The following is a 16352-nucleotide window of genomic DNA, read 5'->3' as shown; positions in this document are numbered from 1 at the left end:
AAAGCCTGTCTTTGCAGAGAAGCATGTTATCGGCCTCCCCAGCAGTGGCAGTGGCAAAGCAGGGGTTAAGCCAGCTCAGTTTGCTGCTCTGCTTGCTCAGGTGTGCAGAGGAGCAATAAAGAATGGCTGATCAGGTGAAAGAGCAGCACCTTGGTGCACCAAGCTTACAAGGCCTTGCAGAATTCCACGCTGGGTGCCCTTCTTTCTCTTTATTTTACGTCATTTTTGATGGCAGTTATTAATTCTTATGGAAAAGACTGGCCTATCTGCTATTATTTTTTCTCCTGCTGAGTCATTGCCCAACTCAACAGTCATTTGTGTGGTTTGCTTCCTGGAGCCTTGAGTCGGTCGTGTGCCTTCCTTCTCGCCTCCTGCGTTTGCTGTAGCTGTGCTGGTTCCATGCAGAACTCCGTCAGATGGTCCCATGCTGTCACTCCGTGGTTGAGGCGAGTGAGACATGTCCTAACAGCAGGATTTACCCCGTGCTCTGTAAGTTGTTATTCCTACCATAATGCTAGCATTGAAAAATTGTTAATCTTCCTACACAGCAGCGGTGTGCGAATGCTGACATTGGATCTCGGAGCAGAGGGGACAAAAAAAAACCTTGTTTGCTTTTTCTTACATTCCACTGCTGGCATCTGCTTAGGCAGTTTTAACACCTTTTGTGTTTTTAATCCTCTACGAGATGAGTTTGGAAAGTGGTTTCCTTTTTGCTGTTTGAATATATTTGAATTATCTGTGCCTGTGTATGTAGTTCACTCCCTTGATGTCTTTAAAATCAGGTTGATGCTCGGATAGGTATTTCAGGGGCTTTCTTGTGCTGCCTGATGTAAGATCGAAGTGGTTACCTGGTGGTGCTGTATGATGAAGCATTGCAGTGCCTGTACAACCTCAGGTCCTTGGCTCCAGCATTTGCCAAGCTGAGATAAATGTCCAGGTTCTCCACACTCAGTATGAAGAGCAGTGCGTGCACATCAGGATGGCATCTGCAGAAACCCACTGGGGTTTTAGCGGACAGGAGGTCAAAGCCAAAAGGAGGTCTCTGAGAGGAGCACGTTCAGATCTTTCTCATTCCCTCTTTGTCAGAAGATCAGAAGCCATTATAATACAGGTTACATGTGGTATTTCAGCTTTGTGCTTCTCGGTGCAGCCTTTGGAGTTCATGTTTTGTTTTATGATGTGCCATTTCTCAGCCTCTCCTCCAAAAAGAAAAATAAAGCTAAATTAGACTGAAGCCTTGGCTAATTGTTCTCTCTCTCTATTCATCTCTGTGGCAGCAGGAAACCTAGCAGCAGGGTTTCCATTCACAGCAGACGTGTGTGCCAGCTTGAATGCTTGTGTACCAAAAATGCAGACGTGGGTGTTGAAGGTGAAAATGATTGGGTAGTAGTGGTTGCAGCTGTATCCTTGAGAACTTGAGGAAGGGAGATCAATGATCTCTTTCCTGTACATTTATTTGTTTCTGCTCTAAGATATTCAACATTTGTAAATCATTCCAAGGGGGTGAAGTAACTGATCTGTGCTAACTGAAGAGCTGCACCAGCGCTGGGTCTGTCTGTAGTGCTGACATTGGTTCTGCACCAGGTAAGGGTGGGAAATGTGTAACACCTTTAATTATGGTCTGCAGGTGCTGCCTTCCACTTGTCACCCCTTCTTGTTTATTGCACTGCTGCCACTTGTTTCTTCATGCTGTGCATCAGAAATGCAAGCAGTAGATAAGCAGGCCTGCAGGTTTGTCCTGGTTACTCCTTTACTTTCCCATCCATGTTAGCTTCAGAATGACCTGCTTGTTTAGAATACACATCTCTCTGCTGCAGCAGAAATAATTGCAGTATGGTTTGCACTGACTGTGGCCATATAACCCCTACCTGGTCAGACATGTCCTTGATGACTTACTATAGTTGTAGATCTTCATTTAATTCAATTTAGGGGGTCAGGAACCATGCAATAGGCATAATAGCAGCACAGCATATTGGCAGTGGCATATAGGCACAGAAAGAACTGAGCATTTTCCTCCTTTCTGCTGCTGATACCATTGATGTGGAGTGATAGCAGAAGTGCTGTTGTAAATAGGATGCTGGTCAGCTGGTCATTTAAGTCAAGTCATTAAAGGCAGGATGGCTGAAACTACTCTTCAGCTGTTTTTTATGCTTGCTTATCTTTCGTTCTCTATTTGGTCAGTCAGGTTCCGATGTCCCAGAGTTCGTTTCCCTTCTTTTCCCTGGCAGTGCCCATCTCTGGCTGTTCTTCTCCCCACAGTGTGTTCCCAGCACGCCTGCAGTGAGCTGGGCAGATGGGAGGCTTTGCTGTGGAAGGTGCCCAGCCCTGTGCATGCGTTTGGCTGGAGATGGGGTTTCCCTACAAAGCAACTGAGGGAGCAGACGAGTTGTAAGTGTTGTTTTGTGTTAGGAACAGTTGTCATGTTAACAGCACACGAGGAGAATTGCAACTGTTGAGTTGATGCTGCTTGATCATTTCACGTGCTGAAAGCATCATTTTTCCAGTGTATGCTTGGATCAGGAAGGATTACATTTGCCATGGCTTTGCATTACCTCTGAACTACAAGTAAATGAGAAATGAGTCCAGATGAATGTCCTTGGATCTGCGTTTAGGTCACGCTTTGTAATTTTGGGGTAAACTTAAAACTTTTCCGTATCTGGATTAGCTGTTAACAGATGGTTTTTATTACTGATTTGTATTATGGTATTTAAGGGCTCCAGTGAAGACTGGAATGGCTTTTGTTGGGCAGAGAGGAAGCCATGAAATGAAACCGTGCCCAGAAGAAAGCATGAACTCAAAAAGCAGCCATCCTTCCCCATCTCCTCTCTGGGCTCAGACTTCAGGGCTGCTCATAGCAGTTCATTAATTGTCAATGAGAGGCCAGGACTCTCTTTCCCTAGAGACAATTTGTTTCTTCATGTGTTCCTGAATCGAACCAGAGGAAGCCAAGCTAAGAACTGAGCATTTTCCTTAATTCTTTTCTTACTCAGGGCAAAAGTGATAAGAGAAGCTTATTTAAAGAATAAGTTTTCTAATTGGCTGTCACTGTGTTCTGGAAGAAAATACTAAGCACTTATTAAAGCAATGCCTTTTATGTGCTGCCAAACCAAAGAGCAGTTTTGTCCAATAATACACGTATGCAGAAAGATGAGGATTCCGTGATTTTTTTCAATAAACCTCTTTAATAACCAAGAGCGTGGCTCAGAGCATGTGAAAGCTGAACATTCTTTCCATGAAGCGTTCAAAGAAATCCTCCTTTAGCAAAACCTGAATGCAAATTACTAAAGCCAAGTTCAGCAGAGCCCTTAGACACCATTGCAGCCCCTTGCAGAGCGTGGATGAGCATCTTGCTGCTCACTGAAGTACCTTGCCATTGGTGTTCCTGAGCTGAGACGGCGCACAGCTGGGTGACACTGGGTACACAAAGCTGCCCAGGTTGTGGCAGAAGAGCAGAACTGTCCTTGAAAGCCCTGTGCTTACTGAGCAGCTGCACTAAGGAACGTTTGGTACTGAGCTCCTGCTGCCCCATCTCAGCAGTTCTCTGACCATCACTGATAAATCAGGAGCTGAAAACCATTGATGTAAACATCTAAAACGAGGCAACAGATGCATCCTTGTTGGCACAGGTAGCTTGCAGTCACTGAGAAATTTAGGTTGGTTTCTGCTGGCTCATATTTGAGTAACAGCATAGGATTTTTAAATGGTTCTTCTGTTGTAATGCAGTGTTTCTCTATTAGTTTTTCTTACCCAGTGGCTTCCCAAGCAATCCAATTTTGGCTTCATAATAATGAACTTACATCAAAAGTGTCCACTGTAGCTTTCAACTTAGCAGAATCAATCACAGTAAACCATTTAGTTATGCCAGGTTTTCATTTTGTGGTCAAGGATTAAATGCAATCCCATTTGCCATTTGTTTGTTTACGAGGTGTGTATATTTACCAGGTGTGCTGACCTTGGAGGTCTTTTGTCTTTGCTCTGTGTGAACCTTGAGACAGACTTCAGAAATCTTATGTTATATAATACAGATAGACATAATGTAATCAGCAAGGTGTTGACAGTGCTGATTTAAAAGATGGGGAAATTAAATTCTCTTTCAGGTCATCGCTGCCAGCCTTCAATTCCCATCTTGTTTCACTGTCCCTGGGGCTCTTGAGCTATCTCCACTTTCCATATTGCATGATTATTTGTTCCTTTCCACTGTATTATTTTAATTTCATGGATATAGATTTTGCTTGGGAAATGGGGTTGGCGGAGGGTGGGTGTTTCCTGGTTTCATTTTTTCCCCCTATCTCTTTCATGATAGCACAGATATATTTTATGGTGTAAGTTTGAGGCCAGAAATAAAGACGTGCTGATGTTTCTCTCTAGATTCCAACTTCTTGCCCAGGTGTTTATATGCTTTATGTCACATCTCAATTGTTTCCTAGATGTTGCCTTTCCTTGTGGTGATAAGGGCAGTCCATGGTGAAAAGCTGCCTTAATTTTGTGTCATATATTGTATGTTGACCACTCCAGTTCTTGATATATTTTCTCTCTGTAGCTCTGTGACTCATTTCACTGGATCAGGTTGCCCAAGGAGGCTGTGGATGCCCCATCCCTGGAGGCATTCAAGGCTGGGCTGGATGTGCAGCCTGGTCTGATGGTTGGGGACCCTGCCCATAGCAGGGGGTTGGGATTGGATGAGCACTGTGCTCCTTTTCAGGCCATTCTATGATTCTGTGACTCCTTGTCTCGATCAAGTTATTTTTAAACCCTCTAAAGAAGAGGTTTTAAAGGTATCTTTCTGTTGATTGTTGGAGTACCTTTCCATGCTGCGACTGGGAGGTGGGGGATCAAAGCCTGGAAACATTGCTTTCTTGCATGGGGACAGACAGGGATGCTGCATCCAGGCTGCCCTTTAAGTTTAATGTGCCCTGGGTTGAGGGGCTTTGCACTGTGCTTCACCTGTAGTGAATTCTTGGAGCCTAAAGCAACCCCAGATCTCATCTGTCTGCAGAGTGTTTTGCTAATCCTTACAGTGGTGCCCATGAAGCACTGCCTCTTGAACTTGCAGCAGCGTATCACGATTCTGTTCTGGTTGCTGTCTGCTGCCTCTGCTCTTCGCCCCTCTCTTGAGCAGTATCTGTTAATAGTGTCAAAACTGAAGAGTGCTCATTGAAGGCAAACATGCTTGCTAGGAGCAAGGAGGATGAGCCAAGTGCATGTGCAGTTCCCTGCAAGCGATGCAAAGATTAATCTACAGAGCGTTGTTAGAGCCCTGGTAAAGTCTGTGTTATTCTGGCTTTTTTGTGCACACAAAATACCCATTTTTATCAGATAACGTTTGAAACTCATTGATTTTAAGCATAGATTTGTGTCACCAAAGGCCTTATTTAAATTTGGCTTTTTGGATAGGATTCGTATCTCGGAAAGTATTGCTTTCTGTGGAGCTCTAAATCCTTTCGAATTATTGCTTCCTTGGGGCAGAGCTGTGCTTTTCTGTGGGCTGAGAAACCTCCCGGCACAACAGCAGTGCTGTATAAATAATAAATAAACAAATAAATCAGTTATTGTCGGCTCTTGCCTCCTAAATTGAGGTCAGAAAGAAAAGTCATTTGAAGGAGAAGCAGTAGGGAACGCTGACCTGCCCAATGTCCCATGGGGGGAGTGCAGCCTAAAGATCAGGCTTGGCATTTAATTTAAGAAATATATAGCCGGTCTGAAATGAGTATCTGTCAGGCAGACAATTATCTGTGTGATATGAGGGGTCTGGTGTTCAGAGTGCCTGGTGCTTCCGTGCTATTGCATGGCTTTCAAACCATCAGGCATCTCGATGTAATCTGTCAGTGCCTCGTGTTGTCCCGGAGGAGAACCATCAGTCAGCAGTGAGGTGGCATCAGGGCCCTGGCAGTCCTGGTTTGCAGTGGGTAGCATTTACCATATCTGACACTCAGCAGGTGGGATGTGAGCCATCCTGCAGTGCTCACCCGTTGCCAGGAGTGCCGGGCTGTGGCTGCAGGGCAGCACCGATGGGCTTTGGTTCCTTGTAAGCAGATAGGGAAGTGCTGCAATGAATGGCAGTTGGCGAATTGGGGGGTTGAGAGCATGGAAACGGGCATTAGGTGTTTCTTGATACAGTTGTGTCATGTACAGATGTGCGAGCTCTGACTTGCAATTCATAAACCTGACTTAATAGAGAACTTGAAAGAATGGGTGTGAAAGAGGGCTGTGCCTTCTGTGAAACGTCCTGTAAACGTTTGTTCCAGTACATTTGATTCTCAGTTTGCACCATAGAAGGATTCAGTCATCTGAAGAGAGATTGCTTAATGACCTCTGTGCAGGCAGAGCTGTGATTAATGTAACGGTGTCGGCTGCTGTTTGATGGGCGCACAGAGCTGCAGAGCAGCTGAAGAAGTGGCATTTCAAATACAGTGGCATTTCTGTCATTACGGGTCATATTAAATTGTAGTGAATTTCCAGTCAATTACAGCTCCCATGAAATAGCCGAGTGTGGGCTGTATGGAACAGAGCGGGTTCTTTAGTTTCATTTGTCCCTTAATGTTTACAAAACGTGTCCATGCTTTATGTCAGTGCCAGTGGGCAGTGGATATCCATGTGTGCAATATTCCCAACTTATCTTTAAGTGAAGCCATACGAGCTCAGAAACCTCCTCCTCTTGGCAGTGTAGCTCCAGGTTTTGTTTCATTTCTGCTCTGCCCTGGGTGGTGACAGAAGACAGGAGGTTTCCCAGCTCCTTTCCTCCTGCCTTTCCTTCAGGATAAATTGTAGCAAGAAGCAGGCAGCCATCCTTACAGTAACATCCCTTTAGCTTCAGAGGTCACTTCCATCCTCCTCTGACTGCTTCCCAGCTGCTGAGTTTGTTACCACTTGGTAACATTGAATCGAGACCTCACACGGGTGACTCCGTTGGCTCATTTTGCTGTAGACTGTGCGTGCATCCTAAAGGCAGGAGGCACAGCGTCCTTGGGCAGCCCTGCAGTGCTGGCAGCATTTCAGACATGTGGGAAGTTTACTTGTCAAAAGGAAAGCATTGGCTTTGGTGGGAAAGGCTATTAAGAAAACAGATTTCTGATGGGAAATCCAGAGGGGACTGGCATAAGCCTGAGGAGTGCATGGTAAATAGACTTGTAATCCAAAGTGCACATAAAGGTGTGAATTCAGTCGTCTTATTTTCAAATCTTAAAGCTGAGGAAGTGTGCTGTTTGTTTTAATTGTGTGTGTAGCACTGATTATCAGATGGGTTACTCTCAATAAATGTCATTTACTAACAGAAGCCTGCCTGAATCTTCTGTGTTAGCGAAGCCACAGCAGATGATGCTGCACCTTCCAAGGAGTCAATGCCTGCTTCTCACAGGCTGAGGGTGTTTGCATGGGCAAACAGCAGCTTGTTAAAACAGACTGAAGGTCTCTCAGTGCTTTAAGGCCTGTGAAGATGTCCGCGTATCAAACCTGTCTGTCCTCCTTTTCAGAATGATGAAGTCCTCTTTACATTCAGAAGAAGATGACTTCGTGCCAGAGCTTCAGAGAAGCATCCATCCCCGAGAGAGGCCGGACTGGGAGGAGACCCTCAGCGCTATGGTAAAACGCCTGGCTGCATTTTTGTATGCATGGCTTTTGTTCCCAATAATCGGCACTGCTGGCTCTTGTGTTTCACGTTATGCTTTGATTCTTCCTCTGCGAATTTCGGCTTTTTAAATGGGCTGTGTTGTAGTTTCAGTAAGACCAAAATACTTTCCTTCCTCTGGCGCTTTGTCAAGGGGAGGGAGAAGGAGCACGCATAACGCTTCTGCCCTATTAATATGTGCCCCAAAGCAGGTCTGGTAACCAATTAAAAGGTCCGTAATGTCACAACGATTCAGTCTGCATTAACCTCGTTTTCGGCAAGACTTTGGAGCACGAAAGGAACTTCTTGTAAAAACATGCTCTTTGAAGCATGCAGCATTGTGGAAGAAGGTGATTTTAGCAGAATGCTGGCAAAGTCTGCAGCAGTGAAATGTTAGCCTGAAAGCCAACCTGAAAGGAATTGCAGAAAAGAAAGCACAAAGGTGCTGCTCTCATCCTTATCACGACACTGCAAGCGGGCTGTGGGCTGCAGACTTCTGCATTACCCTGATTGGTTTGTTTCCTTTTTAAACGAATGAGTGGAGCACCTTTCTGCCTTCACCTCCTCTTCTCCCAGCTCCTTTAGTATTTGCTGAGCTCAAACAGGAGGTTGTTATTTAATTTAGTTGCCAAATTAGGCAATCTGATTAGGTGGTTTTGTGAAGTTATCTTACCTCACAGACATTTGACCTGCCTTGCCTCAGTACAGAACTGCCCAGATGTCCTATCTTGCTTGTTATTTCTATATATTCTAAATTGCTTCACTAGCCTATTAAACAGAAGAGGAAATTGCATTGTGTGACAGAGCTTGGACAGGGGGAAGATCTGAATGTTGATGGGTGGCATTGCTGCTCCTGCTGGGGCAGCCCAGCTGCATGGCTGAGATGACTTCTGTGATGTGAGACCAGTTACAATTTTTCCTTTGCATCACACGGTGTGGCAGAGCATCTGGAAAAGCCTTATGTTTTCTGCTCCTGACTCGCAGCAGCATGAGAGATGGGCTGGGTTTAGCTGTGCTGCAAGGGCAGTCAGAGCCATGTGATGTATGGGGCTGAGGGTTTGCAGAGAAGCCCAGGTGCTGAATGGGAAATCCGTGCTGAGCTGGTTCTCTCCTAAGTGTGGTTAAGGGGAAGGAGCTCAGAGGCTTTTGTGGATAAACCTCCAATGTTTTGGGGGAGATGTGAGGGGAGAAACAGTTCTCACTGTTGCTCAGTAAATGATTTGTGTTTGTCCTTTTCCCTTTGGAATTGCAGTGCTGTTGAGAAATGTTAGAGTTGTTTCACTGCAGCATTGCTGCATGTGCCAGAATCTCCATGGCTGGGATTCTCATACAGACCTATGATGACATTCTGTAGTGCTTAGTACACCTTAATGACCACTATTACTACCAGCAGCACGTAATTTGGAGGTGTAAGTTGTATGGCTGTGATTTAGTATCAACAATGTAGTGAAATGGGATTGAAACATCACAGCAGATGTGTTCCTCTAGGTTACCTCAGTCTTTATGTGACAACATGGGATTCCTAATGCTCCCATAAAAGATCTGAGACGCTGCTTTGTCTGAAAGCATCAACCTTGTCCCGTGTGCATTTGTGTTTCCTGCAGCAGCACCTTCCTGAATGACCTTTCAAAGGAAGGATGCAAAGTACCCAACCTTTACTCTGTGCCCTACAGTGAGAGAGCATGCATTTCAACTCAGCTTACTTTCACAGGCTGAACAAGCCTTTCTGAGAGGTGGTTTAAGTGAATCAGTGCTACTCGCGAAGCCGTGGAAGAATCCAGCAAGACAGATAGAGCAAACAAACATTGAGAACCCAGTGGAACATGAATGTTCATCCTGATGGATTATTTAAGGTTTAAAGCACCGTTCATATCTGGCTGGATCAGATGAAGAACATTTTGGGTGAAATATTCGTTATACATAGTTAAGATGTGTACTCTCACTATAAGACAGGTATTTATTTTAATGTTTATTAAGACAACCAAGTGTCTGTACTGTTTTAAAAGCATTATCAAACCCTCTATGCATAATGATGGTATTTTGTTTCAAATTCTATTTTCAGGCCAAAAAACCCCAAACCAAGGCAGAGCTCTGGCCTCTCTAGCATTTGGCCTGCTGGTGTTTTTCTGTACTTCTTATTCTGCTCAACTTAATGCTTCTCTGCTGTTAGTTCTGACTTTTAGCAGTTGTCTCTTACTGGATATGTTTTTTTTTCCTCTATCTGCAGGTATTTTTTTTTTTCCTTCTCTCTGCATTGGCCAGCAGATCTCAGTGATGCTGCATGTGTGAGAGCACTGCCTGTTCTCATCAGGGTTACTCAGCCAGCAGTGCGTGCTGCAGCCTCAGAGCATGGAGCTTCTTCCCACTGCACAGCCAGGGCTCATGGGGGTCACTGACACAGTGCTGTCTGTAACTTCCAGGAGTGTCTCAGGAGTATTATCTCTAATTCAGTCTCTACCTGTGACACAAGTTAACTAGCATACCTCATTTATTAGAGTTAGGGTACTTAGGGTGTTATATTTGTTAGAGTTAGTATGGTTGGGTTGCTTTTGGACTTGATGATCATTAAGGTCTTTTCCAGCTATGATTCTGTGATTGTTGTAGTCCGTTGGATGTTTTTTACCAAGGAAATTCAGGTCTGAGATTTGCTGCACAGTGACTTGGTGTGGTAGAGCACAAGGCTAAGTGTTAAAGACTGAGCTTATAGTTACAATGGCTAGGATCTGTGCTTGTGGTGTTCTGACTTCATGCACATTAGATGTAGATGGACATAAAAGCCTCTCTTGCTCGTCTTTTCTGCGTTAAGTGAATCAAATTTCCATTTTCAACCTCTGCCTAATGGGCAGTCAGGAGGTGAGACTTACAGGATGCTTTCCTGCTGAGAATTTACATTGTCTTGTTGTACTTTTTGCTTAACCAGTGAATCTGCTGTATTTGTGTCTTTCTTGATCATTTTAATCATGAGCCTTCCTTCCTTGCTCTCTTCACTTTGCATTCTTGGCAGACTCAGGTTTGCCCCTTTCCTGTAGTTTGCTCCTCACATGCAATGTGAGTTTCTCATAGTTGCACAATAAACTCATTTTCTGGTTAGCTGTTGAAGTTGCAGACAGGTTCTGTTGTCGCTTGTTGTTTCAGCCTTTGGTTAATGGAGGCTGTAAGGGCTTGGAGAAGTTGGATGCAGCTGAGCTGTTTTCTGTTCTCCATTGCTTCTCATTGTAGACAGCTGGAGACCCAACTGGGTGCGAGGCTTTGTCACTTGGAATGAATGTCGCACTCTGCCAGGTGAGGAACTGCTGAGACTAGCAGCAATGCAAAGAGCTTGGGAAATTCTGACACAACAGACAGATCTGTGATGCTCATTCAGTTGTCTCTCGAACTTTGCCTCTCTACATGCTTTTGTACTTTGGGAAAGGTGCTCTATGCATTCACGGTTAGGCGAGCATCCCCTTCCCTCCCTTCCCTCCCCCTTTTATCTGCAACGTGTTTGGAAGTGCTTATTATTAATTTATGTGAGTGCTTTGTTTCCAAACCTGCTTCTTAACAAGAAATAAACTGAAGGACTTCTTAAATACGTAGAGGTTGAATGTCCTCCTGTTCTCTGAATATCAGATAGGACAGAAACTCTATTTTTAATATTTCCGTCCTTGTTGGCTAATCATGGGCACCTGAGTTTTTTTTGTCCTTTGTAGGATTCTAATTTGTACTTTCAGCTGCTGTTCTTTGTAGTTTAGCACAAAGGCAGGTGGTTTTCTTGGTTGCTTTGGGTACTTTGGGTGGCTCCTGCAGCTTCATAGGAGCTCTATAATCCTGAGCCAGATTGAGAGCCAGACTGACTGAGATGCAGCACTGGATGGACAGACTTCATAGGAGTCAGGTCATAACACAGCATCTCGACCAGTCCTCAAGGATTGCTATATTCTGTAGCAGCCTCTGATTATATTCTCTATTTTTAGAATTTAGTAATATTATCTGCACCATTTTTCTCATGTCTCAGCCCCCAGGTCCCACTGCACTGCTGGGTAACCTTCACACCTGCCCTTTTTCTTTCTCTTTGCTCCATTTTGAAAGATGCAGTTGGTGATGCTGACTTTCTTTGTGAAATACTTGTGAACTCTGGGGACAAAAAGCCATGTTTGAGCCAAGTGATGTTGCAGCATATGATTTTCTAGCATCTCTCTGAGCTGGTTGTGTTACCATACAGGAAAGGAGCATCTTTCCCTTGTAAGGACCTGAAGAGTGCTCTGTTTCTATTGCTAGAAGGAATAAAGTTGTGAAAAAGGCTTTAAATAAGATTGCTCACACAAACCTACAAAACAGCTGTCATTAACTTCAGTGTGATCTGATAGTTTTACTTAATTTTGCATTTACCTTCTGTCATTGACCATCTGACTTGCTCTTAGCACCTCACTGTGGGTGCAGGGTTGCTGTGCTATAAAAGCTGCCTCTCCCTGTAGCAGGATTTTGTCAGAATTTTGTGGGGAAATTGAATTAAAAGAGTGAAATGAATGTGGAGCTCTTTATTCATGTTCTCCTTTCAAATGGTGCTGCCACAGGCTGATAGCACCTGGAGCTGCACTAAGCCAGCAGGCAGACCTGCACTGGAGATAAGGTGAATGTACTGAGTCCAAAACTGGAAATAGGATTTCTTTTCTATATACACACAACATATGTTTCTGAACAAGGTGGCTCATTCTGCAGCATCTGTCGTATCTTCCAGTCCCTAAAGTTGTGGTGGGTTTATTTCCTGAGAGATTTGGATCCACGTTGCCCTGAGCAGAGTGCTGGGATCATCCTTCCAGCTGGGCTCATCCAACAGTGTCCACAGGGCATCCTTCACAAGTACATCCCTCCTGGATGTGTCCAGGGGCTTCCCATCCCACGCCTCTCAGCAGTCACTGTGGAGATCTGGTGGTGCAATTAGGGATGAGGTTATTAAGATGGTAACCTCAGTATCCCCAGGTGAACCTGGTTTGAAACCAGGCTTCCTAGAAGAGTGATACAGGAACCTCTAAGTTACAATAGGAAACCACTGACAATCCATGAATCTAGCAAATGAGTAACTGAAAAAGCAGGCAGACAGCTGGCAGTCACTGTCCCATTTAGCTTATGCTGGTAGAATTTTCTTAAGGAGAAATGCAAGCCTCCAAATGGCACAGGGGTTAGATTTGTCTGCATGAAGTCCCTGTAATGATCCTTGTTCTTAGATCTGTTCTGAGAACTGTAGTGTTCTCACTGTTTGATAGTGGGTGAGGTAACATAATGTGGTTTGTGAGGGTAACGAAGGCTTTTTAATGAGACCTCAATATATCACTCTCTTAAATTTGGGACAGGAGTGAGGAGAAAACTAATTTTAAATGCAATTTATAAAACCGTGTAGAGTTTGGATTGTTAAGGGTTCAAGAAAGGTGTCACTCTTGTTAGAGCTGGGCTTGTTTCTCATTCTTTGTTCAGTCCTTAGCCCAGAGCTGCCCCAGATCTTGGCTGTGACTTCTGTAAGAATAGATGCAGAGGATGGGGGTATGTGGAGTTTCTGTTATGAATTTCTTTATGTGTTTTTCTTTATTTATGTTGAGCTCTGAACGCCTACCTCAAGGTTCTTTAACATTTTGAAGCTTTTAGGGATATGGAAACATTTCAGTAGTTACAAAACTGTGATTCTGCTTTTCTGTTGGCTTTTTGAATAGCTTGGATGATGCACCAGGATTGAGCTTGAGCTTTTTGTTCCCCTGGATGCTCCAGCACTCAGCTTCTGGCTCCCAGTCCTAAGAGTTACTTCAGCGTAATGGAAAACGTTACCTTAAAGCTGGAGGCTGGCTCTGTGCTGGAGGAGGCTCTGGGGCTTGGCTTGCCATTGATGGACCTCACTGGATCTCATCTTACCCAAACCCCAGTATGGCTTTCCTGTCCAGCACCCCACTGCTGTGTGCCATTGAGGTCACCAGGGGTGATTGCAGTAGAGCTAACGATGGGCTGGAGATGGGATTTTGGGTGGTATGGGTAATATAGGCCTGGGCATGTGACAAGTGTTCCTTACAGCACACCAAGCTGCCACCAGGCTGTAATAATACTTCGGTCAAAACAGTTCTGGTCTGGCATCAAACCCATAACCTCCATTTTGTTTTCAGTTCACGTAACCTGTTTTCTTTATTATTGCTGCATGAATCAAATGCTTTTTCCCTTGTGAAGCTGTTGGCAAGGTATTGTGTTGCTGCATATGGTCCTTTCCCTCCCTCTGCTCCTGGTTGGAGTCCTTTGTGTTTCACAGGTTTACTCCCAGCATGGGTTTGTCCCTGGGAGTCTTTGCAATGAGGGACAATCACTTAATTGGCACACTGACTTCCATTTGGGTTTGCCAATTAATTGAGTTTGATTAAGCTGGAATGGATACTGTATTTTTGACAGTAAGTACTAATTTATAGTAATCATTTAATTTTTGTTGGTAACGCTATGCTTTCAGTTATGTTTTCTCTCTTCATAGTGCATGTAGTCTTATGGTACAGTGTTGACCTGTGGGGAAAAAATGGCATTTTCCAAACTTGTTTTAAAATCCATTGCATGCAGCACTTAGCAAAGGAAGGAGGATTCAGCATAGTTTGCTGATGGCCACGTTCACCAGTTTTCAGGCACGTTGACCTTCTGTTTTGCTTATCCATTTGTCTCAAAGTGGATCCGATGCATACGGATAAATACAGCATCTCACCAATGAGACGTTTGGGTTTTGTGTTTACATGTCACCACCAGTATTTCTTCTTCTATAGTCCCAGAATCACAGAATGGTTGGAAGGGACCTCAAGGATCACAAATCTCCAACCCCCTGCCAAATACAGGGCCACCAACCTCCACATTTAATACCAGCCCCAGCTGCCCGTGGCCCCATCCAGTCTGGCCTTGAACACCTCCAGCTGTTCCAGCACCTCACCACTCTTTCTGTAAAGAATTTCCCTGGTCCTGGGGGATAATGACAACTTAAAAAGACAAAAGTGGCACGGGAATGCATCAGCCAATTTTTTGAATGCTCCTGGTAGCGTTTACCTAATAACTGTATGAAGGCAGTAAAGCATCCTTGGGCACATCCCTGTTGTGTGCAGTGGGGAGGAGCTCTGCGCTCACCTGGAGGAGCACGCACAGACTGCAGCCCTGTGCCCAGTGCTGTGTCCTGTTCTGACCCACATGGCACGAGCTGCAGCTCACTGTCACCTTGGATGTGAGTGCAGAAATGCTGATGTCAGCTCTGCTCGCTGTGGCTCCTCTGGCTGAAGGCCCTGGAGCAGTGTGGGATCCCCAGCCCCCACTGGGGCTGACCCTTTTGTTCTCGTGGGCTGTGAGGTTTATGGATAGTGATGGTATAAATTGCATGTTACAAACAGACACATTCCTCACGTTGCTGTGTTATTATAAGGGTTTGCAAAATGAATGTATCATATAGCAGTTATGTCTTTTATGCCATTGGAGCTGGCTCTTTTATAAGCCGAGCCCAGGCTGGTTTTACATGCATAAATATGAATTCCCATTAACTCCACTGACTTCTGATCTATTGGGTTAACTGTCAGCCTGCTGTTTTTTCTGCCTTCTAGTTTTTCTTCCACTGCAGTGGGAAAATTCTTTGGCTTCTAAGCGGATTTGTACCTGTAACATAATGCAGCATTGATATTTACGTGAGCACTGAGTATGGCTGGGGGACTGAGGAGCGGCATTGGCTGGGTTCAGCCTGAATTAATCTCTCAAGTTCTTTGTGCTGTGAGCAATTGCATTCTGGCACCCAAAACCCTGCAGGTCCTTGATGGGTAAGCTGTGATTAGGACCCCCTCCTTTCTATGTGAAGCAATAGGCTGTGGAAATAGTGCATCAAACAGGGTAAGGGGTTTTTGGGGTGGAAATTTTTGAGCCAACAAGGAATGGGAATGAAAGCATTGTGCTCGTTGGATGCTCCCTTTTCCCTGGCTTTCTTCTAAAATTTATTTTGTGAGCTGTACAGAAGGAGGACTGTAACCCTGGCTGCCTTTCCCACGCATATTGTATGTGGGATTTTGGTTCTTAAAGTACATTCCTTAGCCAGAAACCATTCTATGGGGCTGTGTGCTGTACGTGCAGATCCCTGGGCTGAGCTCTTTGTGAATGGCAATGAGGCACTCACTGCTGCTTGCCTATAGCCACACAGCCTTAAAGCTCTCAGGTAGTTATCATGCTGATGCTGTCCCCGGTAGCCAACCACTCATTTTTGCTCAGTGCATCCGTTTTTGTCTTTGAAACAAGTGCTAGCAATGAAAGAATATGCAAGTGTAAGGCTGTTTTGCTGGAAATAACTGTCATTCTTTGGGTGCATTTGATTCATCTGCGTCTTTTTAAAGCCCACTTAAGAAATCCCATCATGACATAAAATCTGCCAGCTTTACGAGGTGAGTTTTGTTCACAGTCACAATAGCACTGCCAGAGCAGGGCCAGACTGCTGCCAAGTTGCTTACTCTGTGCCTTGGATTCCATTCACCCAATTAGCTGCTTTACATGTGAGCTGGGGGGGCTCTTCCTGCCTATCTGAGCTAGATTTGAGAAAGCAGGATGTGAATAGTTAAGTGCTTTGTTCTGCTGAGGCTGATCCTTCAAACTGTGGTAAATGGGTGCTGTGGATGAACGCCTGTAACACTGGAGCTCAGGAATGAGAGGTTTCCCTTCGTTTGCCAGCTCATGGCACTGCTTAAAAGTTTTCTCTTACTTTTTTTCCCTTGGAGGGGAGGAGCTGGGAGCAGAAAAA

At 44.7% G+C, this 16352-nt stretch overlaps 1 protein-coding gene across 6 annotated transcripts in view; it reads left to right on the top strand.

Annotated features, from left to right (window-relative positions):
• Window positions 1-16352, top strand: part of ARHGAP32 (Rho GTPase activating protein 32) — a 172941-nt gene that overhangs the window by 58452 nt on the left and 98137 nt on the right. For all 6 annotated transcript variants that reach the window (XM_048968625.1, XM_048968630.1, XM_048968626.1 and 3 more), the window contains one exon: window positions 7470-7578. In XM_048968625.1, the coding sequence (XP_048824582.1) occupies window positions 7471-7578 (108 nt within the window). In that variant the 5' untranslated portion in view covers window position 7470. Of the gene's footprint in view, window positions 1-7469; window positions 7579-16352 lie in introns of those variants that run through there.

This window comes from Lagopus muta, chromosome 22 (assembly GCF_023343835.1).
Source record: "Lagopus muta isolate bLagMut1 chromosome 22, bLagMut1 primary, whole genome shotgun sequence".
In the NCBI taxonomy this organism is placed as follows: Eukaryota; Metazoa; Chordata; class Aves; order Galliformes; family Phasianidae; genus Lagopus; species Lagopus muta.
This window is presented reverse-complemented; position numbering and strand designations above follow the sequence as displayed.